This window comes from Cricetulus griseus, chromosome 4, assembly GCF_003668045.3.
Source record: "Cricetulus griseus strain 17A/GY chromosome 4, alternate assembly CriGri-PICRH-1.0, whole genome shotgun sequence".
NCBI lineage: Eukaryota > Metazoa > Chordata > Mammalia > Rodentia > Cricetidae > Cricetulus > Cricetulus griseus.
The window spans coordinates 165,145,018-165,170,790 of record NC_048597.1 but is presented as its reverse complement, the minus strand read 5'-3'; the positions used below and the strand labels follow the sequence as shown (position 1 = coordinate 165,170,790).

General features: G+C 37.3%; 1 protein-coding gene and 1 non-coding gene across 5 annotated transcripts in view; both read left to right on the top strand.

Annotated features, from left to right (window-relative positions):
• Nucleotides 1-22,586, top strand: part of LOC100754226 (serine-protein kinase ATM) — a 107,422-nt gene extending 84,836 nt beyond the window's left edge. For 2 of the 4 annotated variants that reach the window (XM_035443696.1, XM_027415089.2), the window contains 13 exons: nucleotides 531-644; nucleotides 934-1,092; nucleotides 1,704-1,842; nucleotides 1,931-2,013; nucleotides 2,825-2,965; nucleotides 3,848-3,964; nucleotides 8,519-8,668; nucleotides 12,394-12,559; nucleotides 13,794-13,880; nucleotides 15,694-15,808; nucleotides 17,026-17,089; nucleotides 18,668-18,804; nucleotides 18,909-22,584. In XM_035443696.1, coding sequence (XP_035299587.1) covers nucleotides 531-644; nucleotides 934-1,092; nucleotides 1,704-1,842; nucleotides 1,931-2,013; nucleotides 2,825-2,965; nucleotides 3,848-3,964; nucleotides 8,519-8,668; nucleotides 12,394-12,559; nucleotides 13,794-13,880; nucleotides 15,694-15,808; nucleotides 17,026-17,089; nucleotides 18,668-18,804; nucleotides 18,909-19,092 — 1,656 coding nt within the window. In that variant the 3' untranslated portion in view covers nucleotides 19,093-22,584. Of the gene's footprint in view, nucleotides 1-530; nucleotides 645-933; nucleotides 1,093-1,703; nucleotides 1,843-1,930; nucleotides 2,014-2,824; nucleotides 2,966-3,847; nucleotides 3,965-8,518; nucleotides 8,669-12,393; nucleotides 12,560-13,793; nucleotides 13,881-15,693; nucleotides 15,809-17,025; nucleotides 17,090-18,667; nucleotides 18,805-18,908 lie in introns of all 4 variants that reach the window. The other 2 variants (XM_027415088.2, XM_027415090.2) reach the window with 2 other exon arrangements.
• On the top strand, nucleotides 5,011-5,113 carry LOC113835558. The gene has a single exon (XR_003485203.1). It is a non-coding gene; the product is annotated as a U6 spliceosomal RNA (small nuclear RNA).
• Nucleotides 22,587-25,773: the final 3,187 nt, after the last annotated feature.

The following is a 25,773-nucleotide window of genomic DNA, read 5'->3' as shown; positions in this document are numbered from 1 at the left end:
ACAGGAGTGCTTTCTAAGCTTTTACTGAAAAAAATATTAAGATATATGCATAAAATAAATATATATTGCCATTCAGTTTGAAGGTAAAATGTTTCTGAAATTGAAAAGAATGCTAAGACTCAGGGTTAGCAGAACCAGTCTTTTCTGCTGTGTGTATTAAACTTCATTATTTCCAGCATGTAGGAAAAATAACTTGTATTTTGTTATTCAATGAATTCTTGGGAATGGGGACCATAGTAGTACTCATGTCCATATTCGTCCTCCTCAGAGTCACTAGGATGTATGCAGTGGTTAGCATTGCAGCTCTGGATGCAACTTAATTTAGGGCTAAGTATTTTTTATTCTCATTAAATCAAGACTTCCTAGGCTTCCCATTAGAAGGCCAAGAGACAGGGGAAATTGTGTAGTTAGTGGAGTTTTGACAGCCACTAGGTTGTGCTAGTGGAAGAACATTATCTTAGTATTGTAATTTTGGCTTAGATGTGAGGTTATGTTACACATTTTTTAATTTTGCATTTTTTTTATGTCAGAGAGATGGAATGAAGATTTCATCATATAAATTTTTGCCTCTCATGTATCAATTGGCTGCTAGAATGGGAACCAAAATGATGGGAGGCCTAGGATTTCATGAAGTCCTCAATAATGTAAGTAGACCTAAAGTCAAAATTTCATAGTTACTTTTCTTTTATATTACTGAATGCCATATAAAGGAAAATGAGAAATCAGAACATAAAATTATTTTCTTTTATTACAGATAAATTGTTTATTATTTCTGATGTTCCTCTTTAGTTATCTCTCACACAGACACATACATACACTACTTACTGCAAAATAATGACATAACTTGAATTTAGATGTGGAGCAAAATGAAAAAAAAGTATATTTAGATTTTTTTCTATTGGGTAAAACTAATAGTTATTAATTTTCTGATAGCTGATCTCTAGGATTTCAATGGATCACCCCCATCATACTCTGTTCATTATATTGGCCTTAGCAAATGCAAACAAAGATGAACTTTTGAGCAAACCAGAGGCAGCAAGGAGGAGTAGAATAACCAAAAATGCACCCAAAGAAAGCTCCCAGCTTGATGAGGTATTTGGATTAAATACAAGTCCCTTTATGTTGTCATGGTCATTCTTTCTCAGAATATTCCTTAATTCTCAGAGATTTTAGGAATGTGTGTTGTTGGTGGTATTTAGATTCTAAATCCTTTATTATGATGCTGCTACCCAAAATGGTTAACAATTCCTGAACATTTCCCAGAGCATAAATACTGACTTGGTTTTGTCTTCTTGTAGCAATATACAAAATAAAAACAGATTTTAAAATAGATTTATTTTTAATATGTGTGAGTATATGTGTGCGTATATCTGGTGCCCACAGAGGCCAGAGGAGGTTTTGATTCCCTAGACCTAGAATTGCCATTTGGGTGCTGGGAACTGAACCCAGGTCCTCTGAAAGAGCAGAAAGCTCTCTTAACCATCAAGCCATCTCTCTAGGTCAGTAAAACAGATTTTTGAAAATTGCCCAAGTCATTAACCTTGAATTTTTATGTATGTATTTCATTCACTGTATTCATGTTTTGTTATCTGAGGAATTATAGTCCTTCCATTGTCTGGATATAAATTCTCTTTGTATTACTCCAAGAAGCTGACATGTTCAGAGGTTCTTGTTCTGTCTTTGTTCCTTGTTGTTGATGATAGGATCGAACAGAAGCTGCAACCAAAATAATCCATACCATCAGAAGGGAGAGATGTAAGATGGTGAAGGACATGGAGGCTCTCTGTGATGCCTACATTATATTGGCAAACTTGGATGCCTCCCAGTGGAGGAGTCAGAGAAGTATGTTTGAAAGTGTTGCTGCTGCTTTTGTTACAGCTTGACCTTCAGTTCACTATTTTCACTAAAATCTCTTTATTTATAAATATAGAAGGTATCAATATCCCAACAAATCAGCCAATCACTAAACTGAAGAATTTAGAAGATGTAGTTGTTCCCACTATGGAAATTAAGGTAATTTACCAGTAATTCTTGATTTTTAATAAAGCTAAATTACACATTAGTAGATTAAATTATTTGTAGACCTTTTATGTTCAAATGGCTAATTATTGCAATTTCATGTGTTTCCAGCTAGAGATTGTCTGTATTAGATTTCCTTTCTCCAAGCCTTAGAATAGTCACAAGCTTCTGAGAATTCCCATTGTTTTACTGTTATTTTAGCACTAGGGACTTTGTTGGGCAAGCTTTTTTTATACCTTTAATTTTGAAACCAATTCTTTCAGTGAGTTGACTTGAACCTGCTCAGTAATTTAAGCAAGCATGGAACTTGACAATCCTCCTGTCTCAGTTTCCTTAGGACCTGGGACTTTAGGCCTGTGGCCCATTTGTTTTGTTTCACTTTGTTTTATTATTCGGTGTGTACATTTATGCATGTGTGTGAGGGTATGGCGCCTATGGTAGAACTTTACTGCTGAACTACACTTAAACTACTCTTAGGGTTTGCAGGTGTATAACACCACTCCCCCCAGTTTGTTGTGGTTATTTTTTTTTTAATAATTCAGTGTACAGCAGAAGTATTGGTTGTGATGTATTATATTATTTAATAAAACAACAGATAGTACACTACTTTTTAAGTTGCTGTGTGTACATACTAAATTCAGCTGTTCAATCACTGTCATTACTCTAACTTTAAACAAAGTAAGTTAGAGATCCAGTTGTTAAAAAGCAGTATGTGCTCATTTATTTTCCTCCTTACCATTTATAATTTTTCTTCAATGTTCATTATTTATCTGTACTATAATAATTACTTGTCATCATTTATTAGGTTGATCCCACAGGAGAATATGAAAATCTGGTGACTATAAAATCATTTAAAACAGAATTTCGCTTGGCAGGAGGTTTAAATTTACCAAAAATAATAGATTGTGTGGGTTCTGATGGCAAGGAAAGGAGACAGCTTGTCAAGGTGAGACTTCCTGTTTCTGGTATAATCCTTTGAGGGTTAATGACATCAAAGTCAAGACCAACTTGAGCAGGTGTTTTCTACTTCCCTCATTTGGCTGTCTGAATCTAGCTTTATACTGAATGACAGGCAGGATACATTTGTGAAGTAGACATACAGTGTGCTAGAACCAAACTGCTTTTTTACTGTCTTTCTTTGAAAGACCATCAGAGAAAGTCTCTTTCCTACTATTGTGGATTAAAACCAAGGTCAAGGTCTTGCTCATGCTCAGTAATTCTGTACTTGTGAGTTAATCCTGGCTCTCTTTTAGGTTTTATTTGAAATGGGTCTTGCTAAGCTGACTGGGTGGGACTTGACTTTAGGACCCTCTCACCTAAGCTTCTGGAGAAGCTGGGGTTGTAGGTCTGTACTACTGGACTTAGCAGGCTCTTGTACAGTTGATTCAAGGGAAAGAATGTTACCAAGGTGTACACCCACTGTGAGCTTACTTTGAAAAGAGCTTTTGGTGGTAATCAGAGCAGATCTAAGGCCCTTGTTCCTGTACTGGAAAGTAACAACATCCTTGCTTTGTTCTGCTTGTGTAGGTGCTTTTGGTGTCTTACTGAAGATAGTAGAGATATGAGATATTATTTTATCTGGGTGTTTTGTATTGTGCCTTAAGTTGAGGGAGTTCAGTTAGGAGAAACTTAGTCTTTTGTATTTGACTGCTTTCCAGTTTCATAGTTTTTTCTAAAGGCAAGAATGACAGTAGGTATTAATTATTCAAGAGACTCTGAAGGGGGTTATAGCGCAGATTGATTCTGAGTGCCTTGTACTACCTGTTCTTAGATATGACTGTGTGCTTATAAAGTAAATTATATCTGTTTATGTCTGGTTGTTCTGAAGGGCCGTGATGACCTGAGGCAAGATGCTGTCATGCAACAGGTTTTCCAGATGTGCAATACACTACTGCAGAGAAACACTGAGACTAGAAAGAGGAAACTCACTATCTGCACATACAAGGTAACTAACTTACTGGCTTCTATTCTGGTGTTTCACCAAGAAAAGTATACTATCTGGACTAAGGATAAATGAATGTTTTCTGTGAAGGAACAAATAGTGAATATTTTAGACTTTGAGAGCCACTTAAGTCTCTTGCATTTTAAATCTGTAAAGCCATTCTTGGCTTGCATGCTGTATAGAAATAAACAGATGCCCTATAGATTGTCTCGCTCTGTTTGTACAATACAATTTTAATTTTCATTTTAGTATCATTTAAGGTTATTTGCCATTAAATATTTCCTGTAGTCAACTGAAATAGTCTCCCTTTATTGTATTAAGTAATGTACTATTGGGATTATGCTGTCGTATGTATGTACATGGTTTATTTTATAGGTCCTTACTTAAGACCATTTAGGTTGTTTCTGGGCTTGTGCTACTACAGTGATGCTCTGCATTGAAAAACTGAACATGCATGTTTCATTCGTGCTTAGGTCAGTCTATTGGAAAGATTTCCAAAATTTTTATTAATAGGTGAGAGGACACATTGCTAGAGGACAGTCAATGGAGTTAGACACATTTCCATTTCCTCCACAATTTACTTAAGAAAACTTCAAATCATGTTGTTCTTTTAGCTGATCTTTGGTTCTTTAATTAACTCTTAATTAGTTAATATAAGAGTCAGTGATTTTAATTATTTATATGTTAATTATTTTATCTTTCTTCTAAGAGATACAATTCCATGTTTGTCATTTTCTGGCGTTGGTCCCATCTCTCATTCTCCCTCTCCATCCTCTGTCACTGCTGTAACAGGACTTATTGCTGCTGTGTTTTCCTTTTCCCGGGAAGATATGAACAAACTAAAAACCATTTAATTCACCTTCTAGTAGAGAACTAGTTCTTTTCAGACAGTCTCACTATCTCTTTCTTTTACTTTCAGAAGGGTAGGTGCTATAAGTATTTTCTCTAGAAATTTAAATATTTTATCAGGAGCTAATCTAACATTACTACTTGTTTGAAAATACAGTGGAAAAATGTTACCTTACAACAATTAGAGAATGTGTAACATTGTGTTCACTTCAGCAGCACATACACTAAAATTGGAACAATACAGAGAAAATTAGCAAGGTCCCTGCTTAAGAAGGAAAAAAAAAAAGAGTATATAACATGAATAAACTGCCTGGGAGTGATGTTAACAAAATAAATATAGGAATGGACAAAAAATTAGCAAAACATAAAATGTAAAGGAAAGCTGAGATATATCTTAAATGGGATGGCATAAAAAAATCAGCTTAAAAAATAATCAGATTATTTCAAAATAATTTTTGATAGTAAAATTTCAATAAAACATGTTGAGTGCTTGTCTGGCACATACATGGACCAGGTTCAATCTCCAGCATTAGGGTGGGATACAAATGGGGGTCCAGGAAATCAATAAAACTGAATAAGCCTTAAAGCATTTTTCAGATATATACATTTCTTTTGTTTGTTTTTTCAAGACAGGGTTTCTCTATAATTTTGGAGGCTGTCCTGGAACTCGCTCAGTAGACCAGGCTTGCCTCAAACTCACAGAGATCTTCCTGCCTCTGCCTCCCAAGTGCTGAGATTAAAGGCCTGTGCCATCACCAACCAGCTAGGTAAATATTTTAGAAAGCCCAGTGTGTATGTTACCAACTGAGTTACATTCCCTTCCCAAACAGATGTTTTAAAGACTAATTCTCAATTAATGCTAAAAACAAAAGCTAAGAGTCTATGAAAGCTGTTTTGTTTTTTTGTTTTTAATATTTACTTTGTGTATATGAGTGTTTTCCTCACATATGTCTATGCACCACATTGTGCATGGTGCCCTCAGAGGTCAGATTACATGAAACTGGAGTTACAGTTGTGAGCTTCCATATAATCACTGGGAACAGAACCCAGGTTCTCTGCAAGAACAAATGCTTTTAACTGCTGAGCATCTCTCCAGCCCCAAAGCTATTTTTTTTTTAATGTGGTTCAGATTATTAGTACTCAAGCTTTAAGCAAACATCACCACTTACAAGATTTGTGCTCCCTTCTTCCCTTTTTTCTCTCCCCACTTCCCTTTCTCTCTCCACCACCACCCCATTATTTATATGTTTGAAGCTAGGTTTCCTATAACTCAGACTCAGTATGTAGCTGAGCATGACCTTGAAATCCTGATCTTTCTGTCTCATTTCCCTGGCTTTCGAGGGCTTGTTAAAACAGATGCTCAGGATTTCTATCCGTTGGCCTGGAGTGGAACTCAAGACTGAATTTTACCTGGATGCTGAGCAATGCTGTGGACCACAATTGGAAACCCACCAGTCTGATTCTTATGCTTGATGACATAGTTTTAGAACAGGGTAGAAAAGCTGTTAGTTGTTTCCTGTCTTAGAGAACTGATGCTCTATCATGGGAATAAAAGTAAGTTTTTATGTTCTAAGTCCCAGGCTCTTACTTCCTGTAAGGTTATTTGCATAGAGGACTAAGGCATCTCAAACTCAATAAATGTAAAGTAGAACTCTTGGTTAACCATCTTCACTTTCAAAATAACCCTTTCTCCCTGCCTCAGCTAAAGGTGCTACTCTAAGACAAAGTAAAGCTCAGTCAGACACCTTATTTTATTTTACGGAAATTTAGTATGTGGGACTGGGGAGATATATCAGTGGGTAAAGGGCTTGGGAGGACCTGAGTTTGAACAGGGAATTTAAAGATTGTCAGTAGAAAAAAATAGGGAAGAACAGAATTCATAAGAAAAAAAGTGAGTGGCCAGTAAACTTATCATATGGTATTCTGTTAGTCATCTGAAAAAATACAGACTAAAACCACAGTGTGCTACAGTTAGCTTGAAAAGTGACAAAATGTAAAGGTCAGACGAATGTGTTGGAAAAATTCAGTAACAGCTTTTCTGGTAATTCAATAAATTGCAACAGTCACTTTGAATAGTTACTTCATTAAGTTAAAGATAGTACATTCTCTGTGACCCTGTTGCATATTTACCAGTGGACAAACACTATGGCCAGCAGAGTCAGTCTATAAGAGGCAAGAAGGTTCAACATGTCTTAGTAGCCAGTGTTGGTCAAATTTCAAGAGTCTGACACTCAGTAGTTTATTTTAGGCATTTTTTAAGCATTGTGTAATTTGGCAAAAGTTTCCCAGTGATAATTATCTCAAACCCATGTGCACAATGAAGCTTAAGACATGACTACATCAAAACCCTTATTAAGTACAAATGACATAAAGATAGGTTCGATATATATTAACTGAGAAAGCAGACTTGAGGTAAACAATGTTTATGATAAGGGTCTGGAGGAGCTGGTTTGTCCTGGCCATACAGATAGCACAGAGTTCACCAGCTAGTAACTATCTCTGCTCCCAGTCTGAGCAGAAAACAAGTTATACATGTCTCCCTTTGAAGAGACAAAGGTTTTCCTAGCTCTTATCTGTGAACACAAGAACCTACATGCCTCCTGTAGGAAATAAGAAAACAATACCAACCAATACAAATGTTGAAATACAAACTGGATAAACTGGACAATTGTGTATATATAGCATAAAGTTATGAAATTAATGATAGTTAAGTATATTAACAAAGCTAAACTTGAGAATGTCAAGTGAGAAAAAGCAAATTGTAGAAGTTGACATACATCTTTTATTTAAAGTTTCCAGCTATCTTGTCCTCTGACCTCCACTTGTATACTTGGCACTTGTGCCCCCAGTAATAATTAATTTGTAAAATAAATTTGCAGCTATTTATACATAGATAGCTTTGAAAAGAAGGTAACAAAAATACGTGAATGTGGAAAAGCAGTAGCAAGCAAGCAAGCATTGTGATGATGGGAGGAGGCGTGAACACAGCAAGAGGCACAAAACAAGCTTTATCTCTTTCCCTGAAAATTTGACAAACTCTTAGATTTGGTAAATCTGTTTAATGTATAAAATAGTATTTGTTTCTTATTATCTTTACATTTGTATGTTTATAAAATATGATTTTAAAAACAACTATCTCAGTAAAACGTTCTCATTTTTGTTTAGAAGTAATTAAATAATGAAAGTATTTTATAATTGAGATCACAGTCACAAGTAATTATTTTCCTAGGTGAAATGTCCTAAGTCTCATGGGTAACAAAAGTGTAAGGAAAGTAGCAGGTGCAGTTTTGCACACCTATAATCCCAGCTACTCCAGAGACTGAGGCAGGAGCATCACAAGTTCAAGGATCCTAGGCTACAAAGCATAATGAAAGCATTCTCTACTAAATGAACAAATTAATTATGTATCAATCACAGATAACATCTGTAATACAGATAATGTGAAACATCTGAGTATCATTAACACAAATAATCTTTCAGAGAATTTTATGAGTAGTGAGAGGTGAGTGGCTTCTCTTAAGTCTAATCAAAAGCTAGAAAGATCTTAATTTCTGAGCCTAGTTATTTTCCTGCTTTCCTCCCAGGAGCTTTGTCACTTGTAAGCAGATATTAGTAAATCCTGGAAATGATTTGCACTGCTGAAGATGAATGGTCATCCATGGTTCTTTAATGTCTTCCTATAATCAAAGGTATTTGATTTCACCTCAGGTGGTTCCCCTCTCTCAGAGAAGCGGTGTTCTTGAATGGTGCACAGGAACCATCCCTATTGGTGAATATCTTGTCAACAATGAAGAAGGTGCTCATAAAAGATACAGGCCAAATGATTTCAGTGCCTTTCAGTGCCAAAAGAAAATGATGGTGAGTTGAAAGGTGGTTTAGTAGCTTATAAAGCTACTAAATATTATAAAATTCAAAGTATAAACTTCATGAGATAATTGTTGAAGATAGTAGTTTACAAGATGTAAACTTACCAAGATGAATGTATGAGTGACATAGGAAGATCATTACACAACATGAAGTACCAACCCTGTCATCTTAGAAATATAAACATTGTCCAGTTTATACTAATTTGCTTTCAATTTGTGATAAGGCAATTCTTTTATTTTATTTTATTTATTTATTATGTATACAACATTCTGCTTCCATGTATATCTGCACACCAGAAGAGGGCACCAGATCTCATAACGGATGGTTGTGAGCCACCATGTGGTTGCTGGGAATTGAACTCAGGACCTCTGGAAGAGCAGTCTTAACCTCTGAGCCATCTCTCCAGTCCTGATAAGGCGATTCTTAGTAAAACAAACAAAATACCAATTAAAATAGAGAAGCAAATTAAGCCATTTTTATATGAAACAACTTTCTGAAATAATTTCCTTGCTATTGGCTATCTGCTTTAGCATTTAGTTGCTGTTTTAGCAGCATTTATATAATGCCTCCTGTCATCCAGGCACTAAGCTGAGACTTCACAAATTTGACAGTCATCATTCTTAAACCTGCTTTAAAGTGAGATGTTTAGGGGCTGTAACTTGCCCATAGTGACTTATCACATAGCAGAGCTTTTGAGCCTTATCTGTCCAAAGTAAATCTTTTTTTTTTTTTTTTTTTTTTTTTTTGTCTTAGTGTTTTTTTTTTTTCCAGAAAATTCATTTTGATTTCTGTCACATGATTTTTGTTGTTAGCTTGTTTTAAACTTTGTATATGTGGTGTGCATCTGTGTGATGTGTGTATGTCGGCACTCATGTCATGGTACAAATTTGAAGGTCACAGGACAACTCTGTAGAGTCAGTTCTCCTTATACATGTATGTGAAAACCAGAGATTGAACTCAGGTTGCCAGGCTTGCATGGCAAGCTCCATTACCTGCTGAGCTACCTCACTGGCCCCTAAAAGTTTTGTTTTGTTTGTTTTTGGTTTGGTTTGGTTTGGTTTTATTTTGTTTTTTGTTTCTAAATATGCAATGGGCATTTGATGGAAGTTTGTGTGGGGTGCATATGGTAAAGGATAGGCTTAGAAGAGGAAGCACTTACTGTATTGTGCCTGGTGGGGAGGAATGGAGAAAACTAGATTTTTGAAAGGCTTCCTAAGTGAGAAGGTATCTGAACTTTGAACCAAGCTTTTTAAATAAGTAGGTTTTCCAGGTAGAAAGCATACAGGGAGGAGGCATGAGTAGGTATATAGACATAGGTTGGGTTTTGAGAAGGGATGGATGAGGCTGGAGTAGCAATTGATCCTAAAAGTGGAGGATTGTTGTAAAGTGCTTATAAGTTTTTATCCTGTAGGTGAAAAAAATCCTTATGAAGAGAATAGGATATCAGGTTTGCTTGGGGGTGACGGGGGGGGGGGATATGTTGAGGTAGGGTCCCTCTAGTCCTGGCTATCCTAGAGGTCTCAACATAGACCAGGCTAGTCTTAAACCCACAGAGATCTGTGCTTCTGCCTTCTGAGTGCTGGGAGTAAAAGCATGAGCTACTGTGCGCAGCTATAGATTTACGTTTTAGAAAGATAATTCTGACAGTAATGTATGTTGTCATTTTGAGAAAACAGATGAGGAATATAATTTGAACTAAGTTAAGACTAATTAAATAATTAATGATACAAATGGATAATCACAGGTAGACATATTAAGGAGGCAAAGCTGATAAAATTTGATTGATTCTTAGTGCTATCACTCTGTTAGAGGGAAATACTGTTGCAAGCAAGTTCTTTCTGAGTAAGATTTCAGTCACTCAGAAATGAGGTCAGTAGTCAACAAATGGTGTCGCATGAAATTAAATGGCATCTGTACAGCAAAAGAATGAGTTAATCAAATGAAAAGGCAGCTTCCAGAATGGGGAAAAGTCTTTGCCAACTATACATTTGTCAGATTAATATCTAAAATAAACAAACAACATTTTCTAAAAAATAAACAAGAAAACAGATGACCAAATCAATAAATGGGCTAATGAAATGAACAGTTCATGAAAGATGAAATCTAAATAAATGTGAATAAGTGTTCTGCTTCATTAGGTACTGGAGAAAAGCAAATCAAAGCCACATTGAGATGCTCTCCTCCTCAAGTCATATTGATAGTCATTAAGGACAAAGAGCCTGGATAGATGGCTAAGCAGATAAAAAGGTTCCTACTGCTAAGCCTGACCACCTGAGTTCAGATCCCAGGACCCACATGGTAAAAGGAGAGCACCAGCTCCCACAGACTGTGCTCTGACTGACACATGTACCTGCACCCCCGCCACCACCAACTACCACATATGCACACAGTAAATGAAAATGTAATAAGATGGAGCTGGAGAGATGGTTTCAAGGTTAAGAGCAGTTGATAATATCTCAGAAGACTTGGGTTCAAGTGTCAGCACACACATGGTAGTTTATAACTATCCTCAGCCTCATTCCAGGGTATCCAAGGGGCACCTATATGGTACACATACATGTGTACAGGTAGAACATCCATACATATAAAATAAAATAAAGAAGATTAATTTAGGTAATAGAACAACACCAAATGATAGCTAGCACAGATGCCCTTACATACTGCCAGTAATGTAAACTAGTGCAGTCATTGTGGAAGTTAACATGAGGTTTCTCAAAAACCTAAAAATATATGTACCCTATGACCCAGCTATACTGTTCCTGTGTATCTGAAGGACTTCCAGGTATTCACAGAATGTAAATTCTACATCCACTCTAGGTGTCCATCAACAGAAATGGATAAAGAAAATGGAAAGTTTTAAGGCTTAATGGAGAATAAAGTTATGTTGTTTGCAGGAAAATGGATACAACTGGAGATAATAATACTAAGTTAATTAAGCCAGGCTCAGACAGATGTATGATTTTTCAAATTTGTGGTTCCTAAATTTTAAAAAATTATATATGTATATATAAAATGAAGGAAAACAGAAGTGAAATCGTTTAGGGATACAAAGGATTCAAAAGGGTGGGTATTGGGTGAGAAAAGAAGGTAAGAGGGAACAGGGTGGGGAAATAATATTCAATACACAATATATACCTAGATGAAATTTCATTAAAAAGTAAACAACAAAAAAGTATACAGAAAGGTGTGCTCTTCACGGTTTTCTGGATAGCGAGACAAGCAGTGTGTCTGGGTTTGGAAGAATTCAGGTGATGATATTATGTGAGAAATGGAGTGGCACATCACTCAAGTTAACTAGAGGTGTCCAGGCCAAGTTAGGATGTCATCGTCAAATGGATGGACACTGAGCCCACTTCCACAGAGAGGTTTCAGGACAGAAGTCTGACGTCTTCATCCTGTCACAAAGCATACTGTGACACCACCCAAGATTATTGGGAGCTTCCTCTGGCCTCTCTGTGTCACTCCCTCTATTTAACAAGACCCTTCAATTTAGAATGTAGTTAAAAAGCAGTCAAGGGATAGGCTCCTAATAGGATCATCACTTGAATTAAAGACTTTCCTGACCAAGTTGCTAACCTCTTGTGGGTAGAATGTCTTGTTTCTCTTTTTATTGCCCCTATAATCTATATTAGCTATTTTATCTAGAAGCATTGTGGGTATTAGTTGAATGTCATGAGCATAATACTAAGAAAATGTTATAAATGTTCTGTTTAAAGGAAGTGCAAAAGAAGTCTTTTGAAGAGAAATATGACACCTTCATGACTATTTGCCAAAACTTTGAACCAGTTTTCCGTTACTTCTGCATGGAAAAATTCTTGGACCCAGCTGTTTGGTTTGAGAAACGATTGGCATATACACGTAGTGTAGCCACGTCTTCTATTGGTAATCCTGTGTATCTTACATATTGAGCACATAACTACATTCTGGCTTACAAGAGGGTGGTAGTGCTAATGGTAGTTGTTGCTCAAACTGTCCTCATGATTAGATCATTGTGTTTGTTCGTGCTGATTGTTAGCTCAAAGCCGTCTTTATAGAAGAGAATTCTATTCTAAGGTAGAAAAATAAAAACAGTTTTGTTTTGGTTTTTAGTATAGTGGATGTGGTTTATTTTCTCTCCCTTTAATATAGGTTCTTTGAGATTTTCTTTCGAAAATAAAACCTTTGATATTGCCCTTTGGCTTTTTTTCATTATTGTTTTTCTGTACAGAACCTCTGTAATATATTTTCACTCAATGGTTCATTGTTTAATATAATCACAGAGCAGAAATTGTTATATATATTTAAACACTTGCTATACAATATATGTTTTGACATTTTAATTTTTATGAGAGTGAAATAAAGTTAGACAAATCAGTTAACAAAATCCTAGAGTATGAGAACTAATAGAAGTGTAGAAACTGTCTCATGTTAATTTGCACCCCCAAATAGTTTCTTCTGCAGCTTTTGCACTGCACTAATAGTGACAGGACAATGTATGCTTAAGCAAGATCCCCAGTACTTGTGGGAACCTTTTCAGCCTTGAAAAATTACTAATTGGATTAAAGTAGTTTGGTTTATAAACAAGAAAGCAGGCTGAGTTAACAATAGGGCCATGCAGGTGTCTCTAATCAGGCTAAAAGTGTTTTAAGGCCTGTCATTCTCTGTCTTAAAAATAGAAATGCAGTTATGGCTGCACAAGCACCTGATGAGATAAAGTAGCAATCAATTTATGGTCAGCATAGTTCATCGGGCAGCAGAAAGTTTCACTGTTGAATGATGAAGTTACCAATCACTGTATCTCTCATTTTGTAAGAACACTTAGTTAAAAATTTGAGTGTACTGCCTTGACCCAGATAAATCAGGGTCTCTATCTTTAACTAATTTCAGAGAAAACCTATACTTTTTAATAAAGAGAAACTATTTTTAGCAGCACATCTATTTTTAAAATGTAATATACATTAAAATATCTGGCTAGATTTGACTTAAACTCTATACACTACTTATTATGTATAGTTTCCTTTAAATGACTTTAAAATCTGAACTACTTAAAATTGCATAGAGTCCATGGAACTAGTCGAAGTTATGATTGAATATGTTGGAGATTTCACATGGTGGTTTTGGTTTATTTTTTCCCTAGTTGGTTACATCCTTGGACTTGGTGATAGGCATGTACAGAATATCTTGATAAATGAGCAGTCAGCAGAACTGGTACACATAGATTTGGGTGAGTAGTAAAAGATATGAATCTTTAATATTTAGTCATCAAGGATTATTTGCATATCGGAATATTACAAATATGAGGAAGTCAGACACATCAACAGAAATATGTAACTTAAGTTTTTTTTCTTAACCATAAGCACTTGTGAGAGAAGCAGCATCTCCACCTATGATAATGAGTAAAACTCACTTAAGAGGTGGCATCTCAAGAAAAGAAGGAAGAGTGATTGAGAAGGTGGAAATCTAAAAATGGGGGGTGGGGTAGTAATTGAGAACTGTCCTAAATATTGCTAGAGGGAACTTTGCCTGTTATTAAGTATCTTGAGAGAAAGTGGTAGTAGATTAAAAAAATAGATAGGCTAAATACTTTTGACTTTTAATCTTTTAAATGGTAGGAAGTGAAAAAATATTTAACCAAGAGACAGTCATGTTTGAATTTTAGGTAACTTTCTAAGCAATTTGGACCAGGAAGTTAAGAGAGAAAATAATAGTGTAGACATGAAATGATAAAGGTTTGGACTAGAGTTGTAGTGACCAGGAGATTGGAGTTGAAGACCACTGTATTCTAGGTTGTATCATTGAAGTTAGTTGTGCAGTCTGGAAGGGGGATTTCCAGACATCCAGAGCATCTAATAAAGGAATACAGTAGGTTTCTTTTAAAAAAAAAAAAAAGAAAGAAAGAAAACTATGAGTTTTGCACATTATTTCAAAATATTAGTGAGATTTATAGAAAGTAGTGAAAGCTCTATATAAAAGTTTGGATATAATGGCAAATCAGACTCTTAGCAGTAGAGATGGCTGAAGTCGCTGGGCTGGAGGAGATTCTGATCTCACACTGCAGATGGAAGCTTTAGCAATGCTAGTATTGAAAATCTAAACCAGAGTGGACTTGGTGGTTCATGACTATAATCCTAGCACTTATAAGCTGAGGCAGGAGGATTGATATGAGTTCAAAGACAGCTTAGGCTATATAGGGAGTTCCAGACCAGTCAGAGCTATGAAACGAGACCCCCCATCTCAAAACAAAAAATTAAAAATAGGTCTCACAAACGATGATGAAGTATCTTAGTTGCTGAGCCATCTCTTCAGCTCTAGAAAGAGGCAGCTTCTGAGTCGCAGAAGAAAATCTTCCATGAAGGCCATAATAAAGCCCAGTATTAACTACAACAGAGAGTAGAGTGAATTCAAGTGTCTGCCTAGTAAGGAAACTCCATCCCAAAAAGCTGTGTACTGTGTGACTTCATTTATACAATCCATTTGATGTGACAAAATTATGAAAATAAGCAAATTAATGTTGGTTAGATGAATGGGGATAGGTGTAAGGATTGACAAGCCATGTGAGGGAAGTAGGTGTAGCTATAAAAAGGCTGGTGATGGAATGTTTTATGTCTTGGCTGTACTAGTATCCATATCCTGGCTGGTAGAAGGTATGTAGAGTGATCCTTGTGCATTATTTCTTAGAATTACATGTGAATCTGTAATTACCTCAAAATAAGCATGGGAGTTTGTATCTCAAAACCTTTTTATTTAAAAATCTTAGAACATATACAGCACAAGTCTTCTACATTTTAAATATACTAGTTATCCAGTTTTTAAAATCATCCTTTTAATGTGCATTCCTTTGTCAAGAAGCTGTTCTTCTGCATTTGAAGTGTTTCTCATAGATGATGGAGGTAAGGTAGGGGAAGCAAAAATAGAATAATCATCTACTAATAGAGTATGAGTGACAGATTATTTGCTGCCTGTACAAAGTTAGCATGTACTTAAGGAGACTGTATCAGCCTGTCACACTTTCTTGCTTCATGTCTCTTTGATTTTAGGAGTGGCTTTTGAGCAGGGTAAAATCCTTCCCACTCCAGAAACAGTTCCATTTAGACTCAGCAGAGATATTGTGGATGGCATGGGCATCACTGGTGTGGAAGGTGTCTTCAGAAGGTAAGGGAGGGAAGGCATACAATTTTGCTATCAAAATTATTAAGCTGATAAATTTATATAGATGATGGGATTCGATGGTAGAATCACATCCCAGTACTTTACAGTACTAAGGAAAAGACTCTTGGTACAGGTAATAGTAGTTCTTTCCAGCCACCTGGGACTTAATTCAGCGTGACATGTTTTGTTATCCCTAACCTCCTCTGGAAGAGGCCCACTTGTACTGTTACTCAGCCTTAGCTGACATGCTCTGTTTTTGCTGTTTTGCTGGTGCTCATTGTTGGGAGTGTTTAAGAGATGATAGTTTTTTTGTTTTTTGTTCTTCTCTCATACAATACATGCTGACTTCAGTTCCCCTCCCTCTACTTCTCCCAGGCACCCCTTACCTTCTCTCCCCCCCTCCCCTAGATCCACTCTCCCTTCAGAAAAGAGCAAACCTCCCAGGGATATCAGCCAAACATGGCATAACAAGATGCAGTAAGAATGGGTACAAACCCTCATATCAGGGCTGAACGAAGCAACCCAGTAGGAGGAAAAGGCTCCCAAGAGCAGACAAAAGAGAGACATCCCACAACCAATGTCAAGTGTCCCACAAAAACACCAAGCTAACATGTATGTAGAAGACCTGTCATGGACCCATGCAGGCTCCTTGATTGCCACTTCAATCTCTGTGAGCCCCTATGAAACCCATGTAGTTGATTCTGTGGTCCATGTTCTCCCGGTGTCCTCTATCGCTCTGGCTCCTACAATTATTCCTCTTGTTCTTCAATGAGGTTCCCTGAACTCCAAGGGTAGGGACCTGATAGGATCAAGAGATGATAATTCTATCAGAAAGAACCATGTTCCAGTATAACTCCAAGCCAAAGATTTTGCTGTTTCTTGTAGATTTCCCAATAAAGGTCCATAATCTCAGCTTATAAAAGTAAATTCATACTTTCCTCAGTAATCAATCAAGACAAAGTATTTCATAACAGTAGTGTCTTTTTTAGTAAGTGCTGGGCTTGTGAAATATATACACATATGTTTGTATACATTTATATTAATTTCTGGAACATCTCTTAAATGCTGTCTTTGCCAACTGGTCTGCTCTTTGCTATCAATTACCAAAATTTTATTTCAAGAATCATGTAAGTATGTATGCATGAGTGCATGTAGGCAAAGATGGATTGAAATATTGGTGTGCTACAAAATCCATGTTTGTAATGTATTTCACTTTGCAGATGCTGTGAGAAAACCATGGAAGTTATGCGCAGTTCTCAGGAAACTCTGCTAACCATTGTAGAGGTAAAGTATGCATAAGGACATCTGGATTCCTTTGCCAGTCAGCCTGCCTTGTTAGGAAGCACTCATTTGAGGAACATTGCTGCTTTTTATGTAGAGTGGTGCTGGGGCAACAGAAAGGGGCACAGTGGGCATTTTCTTACATCACAGAATTTGGGGTTAGAAATGGTTCTAGGCCCCTCATGTTTCTTGGAATATTATAGCATTGTTCAGTAATCTACAGTTTTTAATAAATAAATGAGCACTTTGACATCTTAGACATCCCTCTTCAGCCTGAGGAGATAACTCAGTTGGTAAAGTGCTTGCCACACAAGCATGAGGGTGTAGGGAAAAAGACTCTGAGGGTACAGGTATCCAGGGTCTCTCCCAACATGAGGGCCTGCGTTTGGAACCCCAGAACCCATGTAAATACATAGCATAGGAGCATGTATATTTTGTAAATCACTCCTCCTGTTCAGGTAGGGTTGAGAGTCATTTGTATTTCACTGGTACTCTTAAGACTGTGATAATAAGGGTAGAACTATGTCCTTTAGAAGATTCAGTTAACAGTTTGCCATCGTGGTCTAAGTGACAGTATTGCATCTGAGAAATGATTCTATCTTCACTTATAATACCTTATCATTTTGGAACATACCTATCCTGCAAAGACACATGAAGTTCTGTGTTGCCCCTGGTAAATCAGTCCAAATTTCTGAGAGTCATTTGCTGTAGTTTTCCTAATACTGAAGAATAGTTTCCCATTCTCCATTGCTATCTCCTGCTCTAGGGCAGTGCTTCCCAATAGTGTCTTTGGACTTCCCAATTCTGAGGTCACTCCTTTCAAAGTCAGTCCCTCAGTGGTTTATCAGTGGCCCTGGAGGACCTCAAAGCCACATTACAAAATGAAAAGCTTTTTATACTGCTGATCTAGTACATGTCCTACAGTTAAAATATGCTAAAGACATTTTACCGTCGCAGCATGTAGATGCTGCAGAAACCCAGTAAAGGTGACAATCAGAAAGGATTCTAGTCCTGTGATGCTGGCCGGGCGTTGCCTGGCCTGCTGAATCATTTGCCTCTATAACCAACTATTCCACTTACTACTAAGACTATCTAGGCCTAATTAAAAAACAAAAATAAAAACAAGAAATGCACGCAGGGAAGTTGACTGTTAAATAAATTACATCCTTTTGTTAAAGCCACCCAGCTTGGGAGCTAATTAATAGAAAAAGAGCCACTGTAGTGGGTAGTAGGTTGGTAGTCAAAATGTTAGTTTTGATGATGCTAAAACTCCATTACGGAACATGACTTAAGAGTCACGTGAAATAGACCTTGGGAGAGAAGGGAGTAAAAGCCACGGTGACAACCTCCTCCAACTAAGTCAGTGTCATCCAGCCTGACACCCAACCCTGGGGGAAGAGTGAACTTGGGGTGGGTTGAGAACCTTGGAGCTTATCCTTAAAATAGCTTTCCTCTGCACATGTATATAACTTGACTCCCTCCACCAGCTACTTGTGATTAGTATTATTTTATGATGTGGTGGCTATTGTTTTTAACTACATAATCAAAGAGCACATCGTTGTTTTTTTTTTTTCTTTCTAGGTCCTTTTGTATGATCCACTCTTTGACTGGACTATGAATCCTTTAAAAGCTTTGTATTTGCAGCAGAGGCCAGAAGATGAGACAGATCTCCATTCTACCCCCAATGCGGAAGATCAGGAATGCAAACGAAGTCTTAGGTGGGAGATTTTAGGAGGGACCTATTGTTAGTTACTTAGATTTTGTTATTCCCAAGCCCTTAGCTGTTGTACCTCATTGTAATCTTCATGTTTTTTGTCCTTAGTGATATTGATCAGAGTTTCAACAAAGTAGCTGAACGTGTCTTGATGCGGTTGCAAGAGAAATTGAAAGGCGTGGAAGAAGGCACTGTGCTCAGTGTGGGTGGACAGGTGAACTTGCTTATCCAGCAGGCCATGGATCCCAAAAATCTCAGCCGACTTTTCCCAGGATGGAAAGCTTGGGTGTGACCTTCAGCACAGGAATTACCCTTAAATTCAGACTTCAAAAATTACATCTCAGCCACCATATTTGGATAGGAATTATTTAAGTTAATGACTGCATTTGAACCAGTTTTCTACTTGATTCATCACCACCCAAAAATTGGCATTTCTGCTCTCATATGTTAGAAGTAATAGTTACTCAAGATCTTCTCCTAGGGTAAATGTTGACCCTTAAGGTCATGCTTGTACTGTTTTCAGTAGGATCACCAAGGTACACAATGAACTGTAAACAGCGGGAGCAGCAAAGTGAGCTTTACTTTTGGTGTGCATTAGGACAAGTTCATAACTTCTACTCTAAGAAGTTTTCAGTTAAAATATGTTCCCAAGAGCTGGGCACTGGTGGTGTACACCTTTAGCCCCAGCACTCGGGAGGCAGAGGCAGGAGGATCTCTGTGAGTTCAAGGCCAGCCTGGTCTACACAGTGCAAAGCAATACAGAGAAGACCTGACTCAGAAAAAAAAAAAAGAAAAAAGAGAGTTCCCAGACAGTCATTGTGTGTGCATACACACACATGCACACAACAAAGTACTTAATGATATTGTGAAAAGCGTAGACTGTAAAATTGTAATTGTCAATATGTCATGGGGAACTCACATTAATATAAATGTTGAGTTGGAGTCTAGCTCAGTGTAGAAAATGTACCCAACCTGTCTGACGCCCCAATTTCAAGACTAGAATTGCAGATTCAAGTGGGGGAAGCATGTTGAAAGCAAAGTAGTATAGGTTGAACATCCTTAATTCCCAAGCCCAAAACATGTGGTGTTTCTGACATATTGGGTACATTTCAGAGGTTCAGATTAGGTGGATAGCTAGTCTTAGCTTGTAGTCTGCACAAATACTCCACAATCTGAAAATGTCCAAAACCAGAAGCAGCTCTGGTCCTCAGTATTTTTAGGAGGGGACACTGACTAATTTCAAGCCAGTCCTGGTGGCACACCCCTTTTATACTAGCACTCAGGAGGCAGAAGCAGTCAGATCTCTGAAGTAGAGGCCACCCTGGTCTACAGAGGTTCTAGGATAGTCAAGGCTACACAGAGAAATCGTGTCTCTAAAACCAAAGCAGAAGAAATGGTCTGATTTCAGTTGCAGGGTCACTCAGCATTCCCAAGTGATGAGGTCTATAGAGGAAGAGCATGGCTGGTGTAGCTAGTGGTGTTTAAGTGAGTTCTGTGCTTTTTCTCTTTCAAGCCCTTTGGTAGTCACCATTGCTGTATTTTTCTCTTCTTACGTTTCTTCTAGTTCACAAATTCTCCTGTTAACTACATCTGTTCTCCTGTTAACCCGTTCATTGGATTCTTTCAAAAATTAGTTTTCAGGGTTGACAAAATGGCTCAGTGGGTAAAAGTGCTTGCTATGCAAGGCTGATGACCTGAGTTCCATCCCCAGAACCCATGTAAAGGTGGAAGGGCAGAATCAGCAGAGCTGTCCCCTGACTCCACATGCTTGCCATGGCACGTACATGTCCACATACACATACTCACAACAATTAAGTTTAAACTTTTTAGATTTCATTTGCAGCTGTGTGCCGTGGAACTAACAGATCCACCTGTTTCTGACTCCGAAGTGTTGGGATTAAAGGTGTACACCACCACATTCAGCTTAATTAACTTTTCAAGTCCTTTCCCGTCACCATCTTAAACATCTCATTCTGTGATCCCTCTGATAGTTTTATTAAGCTAAGGGCTGGGTGTTTGTATTGTTGATTTTGGGGTTTAGTGGGCTAATTTGTCATTTTGAAAGGTGAACTCATTTTTAGCCCCCTTCACACACATGCATGCGTGCTCGTGCGTGTGCGTGCGCGTGCGCGTGCGCGTGCACACACACACACACACACACACACACACACACACACACACACACACAATGTGTGTGTGAGAATCCTGGGTAGCCTCGGTAAAGAGTGATTCTTTAAAATAGCTTGCTAATATCTCATCCCCAGGGACATCACAGACATTTCTGGCTCCAGGGCTTTAGATCTCAGGAGTAGTGTAGATTTCTGAGAGCAGAAGAGTCTCCTAGGCCATGGTTACCTGATTTCTGTCCTCTCTGTGATAATAGAGTGTTTTACTGGTACCATTTTCGTGAAGACTAAGCCTGCATGTGTCTCACCATGGTGGCAGGGTGAAGGGAGGTGCACTTAATGCCTCTCACTTGCTGTTTGCAAGCCTAAGATTCTTTAGTCCATATATATATGTGTGTGTATGGATGTATGTATGTATGTATGTATGTATGTATATGTATATGTATATATGTATATACACATATACTCTCACACATATATACATGGTTACACATATATGCATGGTTACACATATGGGTATTTATATATATACACCCATACACAAAGCCAAACTCTTAGTTTCTGCAAATTGTTAAGAAAATTATTTTGTATTTTAACTTTCCTTCTTAGTGTCTTTTGTCAGAGTTGCTTATGGATATTTGGTATCTACTGATGTAGTAAATCAAGAGAATGTATTACACTTAGAATGTCTTTAAGAAAGTGTTGACCTCTTTGTAGATAGAGGATGATATTAACTGATAAGGGCTAGCTAAATGAATTTGTAATGTTTCTGTAGTTAAATCACTGAAGAGGTTAGAATTATATAATTGACCCATTCTTCACCTTTGAATTATATGCCACAAACATATGCTATTCAGATTTTATCAATGGCTTTGAAAAGTCTGTATCAGGTTTTTCAGGGAAACCTAGAAGCAGCTAATTGAAATGTGAAAAGATTAAGTTAGAAAATATTTTTGACAGGCTTGATTAAAATGGGCAGTTACCAGGAGCCAATGAGGTTAGCTTTACAGGTATTTCCTTTATGCCAAGTACCTGATATGTCTATGATAAGCAACACTTCTGATTCTTACAACAAAACCTGATGCCAGGCAGTGGTGATGCACACCTTTAATCCCAGCACTTGGGAGGGAGAGGAAGGTGGATGGATCTCTGTGAATTCGCCAGCTTGTTCTACAAAGTTAAGTTCCAGAATAGCCAGCTAGTTCTCTTGTTACACAAAGAAATAGAGAAGCTGCTAGAAAAGGAAGTTGGACAGCTAATGTGTCTAGAGGGAGGGAGGCAACAGCCCCTCTCCCAACCTTGTGTTCTTGTACCCCCTCAAAGTGCTTCCAAATCGGGCCCCAAATCTAAGGTCATCATAGTGTTCACTTAAAATGGGAAAAAATGTGCGCCTAGAAATCTGTCACAAATTTAAATATGGTGTAAAAGGAACAAAAGCAAAAAGACAGAACCTTGCACACCTTAAGGTTTATAATAACCATCTTTTTAAGAAGGCCAGTATAAAAGAGAGAAAAGTGCCATTTCAAGTGTTTTAGTTGCACCTTAAAGGAATTACATATTTTATATAGATTTGTTTAGCACTTTTAAATGTAATTCTGTTACATTGTTACTTGAATGTTATAATTTTTTAAATAAACTGTACAAGTTTATATTAACTATACAAGTGTATGTCCATTTTATGAAATACTTGAGTGTTTGTTATATGTGCCGGGCACAGGACTAGTTCCTAGGGAGATAACAGCAGGAAAATCAGCACTCAGTCCAGGCAAGAGGGGTTCAGTCTGTGTCTCTACAGGAAGGCAAGTTACCAGTGTTCTTGGCTTTGGCTTAGAAAATGATCTAGTTGACATTCTCAAATCTAAAAAATTAAGTTGCACCAGGATATGACAAATAAAGATCCTAATATACTAAATGTAATATTTCATTTTAATCATATTGTTTTAAAATAAATTCATACGCTTGAGAGTTTCATGTTCCTCTGTGCAGCTTCTGGCAAAATGAATTTTGTATAGAGTATAGTCAAAGTGTCCAGGAAGATTGGGTCCAGAATTGGTAAAGATCTCATACAATAGAATTATTCCTTGGAATAAAAGCCCCATAGTTTGCTCTAACAGGATTCGTGGTTTTATATACAGCAGGAGTAAGAGTAGTATATTGTTCAAAAGCAGAAGTTCTAAACCAAGGAGCTTTTGCCTTCTATTTTCAAACTAAAAAGTAGCTTGTCCTGTTAGGTACAAAATGACATTGTCTGCATTTGTAACAGCTGGGGACACAAAGCTTTTCATATTTGGTGTGGTTTCCTCTCTGCTGAAGAATAGCCACAGCATAGCAGGCATAACCCTGCTCGTGTCTTGGCTGCATGACATCTTTGCCTCTTTCCCCTCTTCACTTATCATTCATTGTCATCACTGGTTTCACTGATGGTTAAATCTTTCCTAGAAGGACTTTCATTGCTAGACCTTCATAAATATTACTCAATTCTTCAGTCTCTTATTATTATTGGAATTTAAGTTATTTACTCTCCCCTGAAATTTTATCCAGTGACTAAGGTAAAAAGTTTTATTCTTTCTAGAAACATATGTTGGTTCTTTTAGGCCAGTGGTTCTCAACCTTCCTAATATAGTTCTTGTGTAGTTGTGGTCCCCAACCATAAAATTATTTTCATTGCTACTTCACAATTTTAATTTTGCTAGTTATGGATTGTAATGTAAATCTGTATTTTCTGGTGGTGTTAGGTGACCCTTGTTAGAGGGTCATTCAATCCCCACCAAAGGGGTTGCAACCCACAGGTTGAGAACCACTGTTTCAGGTGCTAATATCTGCTATGAATAATTATTTTTTACTCCCAAATCTAATACTGTTTTGTTGCTTTATCTTCCTTTACTTTTTTAGCTACAGCTTCTGCTTGGTGCAGTAATAAAGGAAGACAGAAGCAGTCATATTTGAACAGTCCTCTGGCTCATGGCTAATGCTCAAATGTGTTTTCCCATTTTCTGTTTCCTCCAGGGTTTTTAATGAGACATCTGTGTCACTTTTCTTGTTAAAGAAATTCCTTTTCATCCCTGGGCTGATGTGAAGTTTTGAGGTGAGTTAACAGTTACTGCACTTACTGAAAATGACCGTTTTTCTGAGTATGTTACTGTGGTACTCACACTGTTAGGTTTTCTAAGATAAAGTCATCCTTACACTTTCAACACTTGAGAGGTGGTGGAACCTTTAGGAGGTAAGCCAGTGAGTGCAAGGATTTAAGGAAGGAGTGGGTTATGATCTTTGAACTCAAAATGGAATCCTGGTGCCTCTTTATGTTGTTGTTTCCTGTCTTTGATATGATCAGCTTTGCAAGACAATTTGCTCCCTGGCGTGATACTGTCTCACCACAGAGCCTAAAATGAAGGAGTCCTATAAATGTTGTTTACCTTAGGAATTTCGCCCCAACAATAGGATGCTATCATTAATGCCCATGGGTATATAGACATCTTTTCAGGACTCTGTCCTTAGTTCTTCTAGGTATAAAACCAGAAATGGAGTTGCTAGATAGTGTGGTCCTTTTGTTTTGGGGCTTTTTTTTTTCTTACCTTTTAATTCCCACAATGTATGATTTCTTGAGATTGACAATATATGCTATCAATCCCAGTAAAGCAAAAAATAAATGATGTAATTTAAGCGCATGAAATGAGTTCTTGTAAGCTTTGTGAGGTTTTTTTTTGTTTGTTTGTTATTGTCTGAAAGCCTAAAAATGTACGCATATTAATGGGATGTATGGATCCGTGCATGTGGTGTAATGTTCAAATCAGGTTAAGTGTCTCTCCTCAAGAGGGTCTTTGTTGTTTTTATGTGGGTGTTTTGCCTGCATTTATGTGTACCACTTGCATGCCAGAATATGGCAGTAGATTCCCTACAACTGAAGTTACATAGTTGTGAGCCACCATTTCAGTGCTGGGAATCAAGCCTTGGTCTTCTGGGAAAGCAGTCAGTGCTTTCAACCATGAAGCCATTTCTCCAGCCCCACTATGATAAAAGTCTTCACAGACCTATCTCCGAGGCTTTTGGAAATGCACACATGTATTTACTGATCATGTCTGTTCTTCATTCTCTCGGGGAGGTTTCCTCCTCCCTGCAAATCCCCCCCCACACACACACACTTTTTTTTTTTTTTTCCCAGCTAACACAGTTGTTTTTCTACTTTCAGGTCTTTTGTTTCTGACAGAAGAATGCACTATTGGTTTTGCTATGTCTGGCTTTTATTTTGCTTAACATGATGCTCTCCAGATCTGTTTTGCCACAAATGATAGGTGACATGATTTTATTCTTTTTATGACTTAAATAGTACTCAGCTGTATATATAAACCACATTTCTTTTTCCAGAAGAGGATGATCTGTTGATGAGAGGTATTTAAGTCACAATTAACTAACTATATTTGGACGTTTGTCCGTTTATGTTAAGTAATAGTTTACCTTGCTGAGGATAGAAAGGATAGGAATGCCTTGTTCTTAGGCTTCTCGTTTTGAGGTCCACTAGTTTGCATTGGAATCAGGGGTGTCATTTTCTCTCTTAGGTCCAGGTAAGTCAAGCAAAAAAATCACTACATGCAGGCCTAGTTCCACCCTGCTACTAACAAACCTTCTGTAAAGGAAACTGAAGGCAAATCCATTCACAGTAGTTATAAAATAAATATCTTGGAATAAATTCAACTGAGGCTCTGATGACAGACTTCTATCTACTATGTAAGTTATTAAATATTGATGAAAGTCACTGGAGAAGTCCCAAGATGGAAAGACTTCCCATGTTTATGGTTGGAAGAACTAATATTATTAAATGTCCATATCACATAAAGAAATTAGTAGAA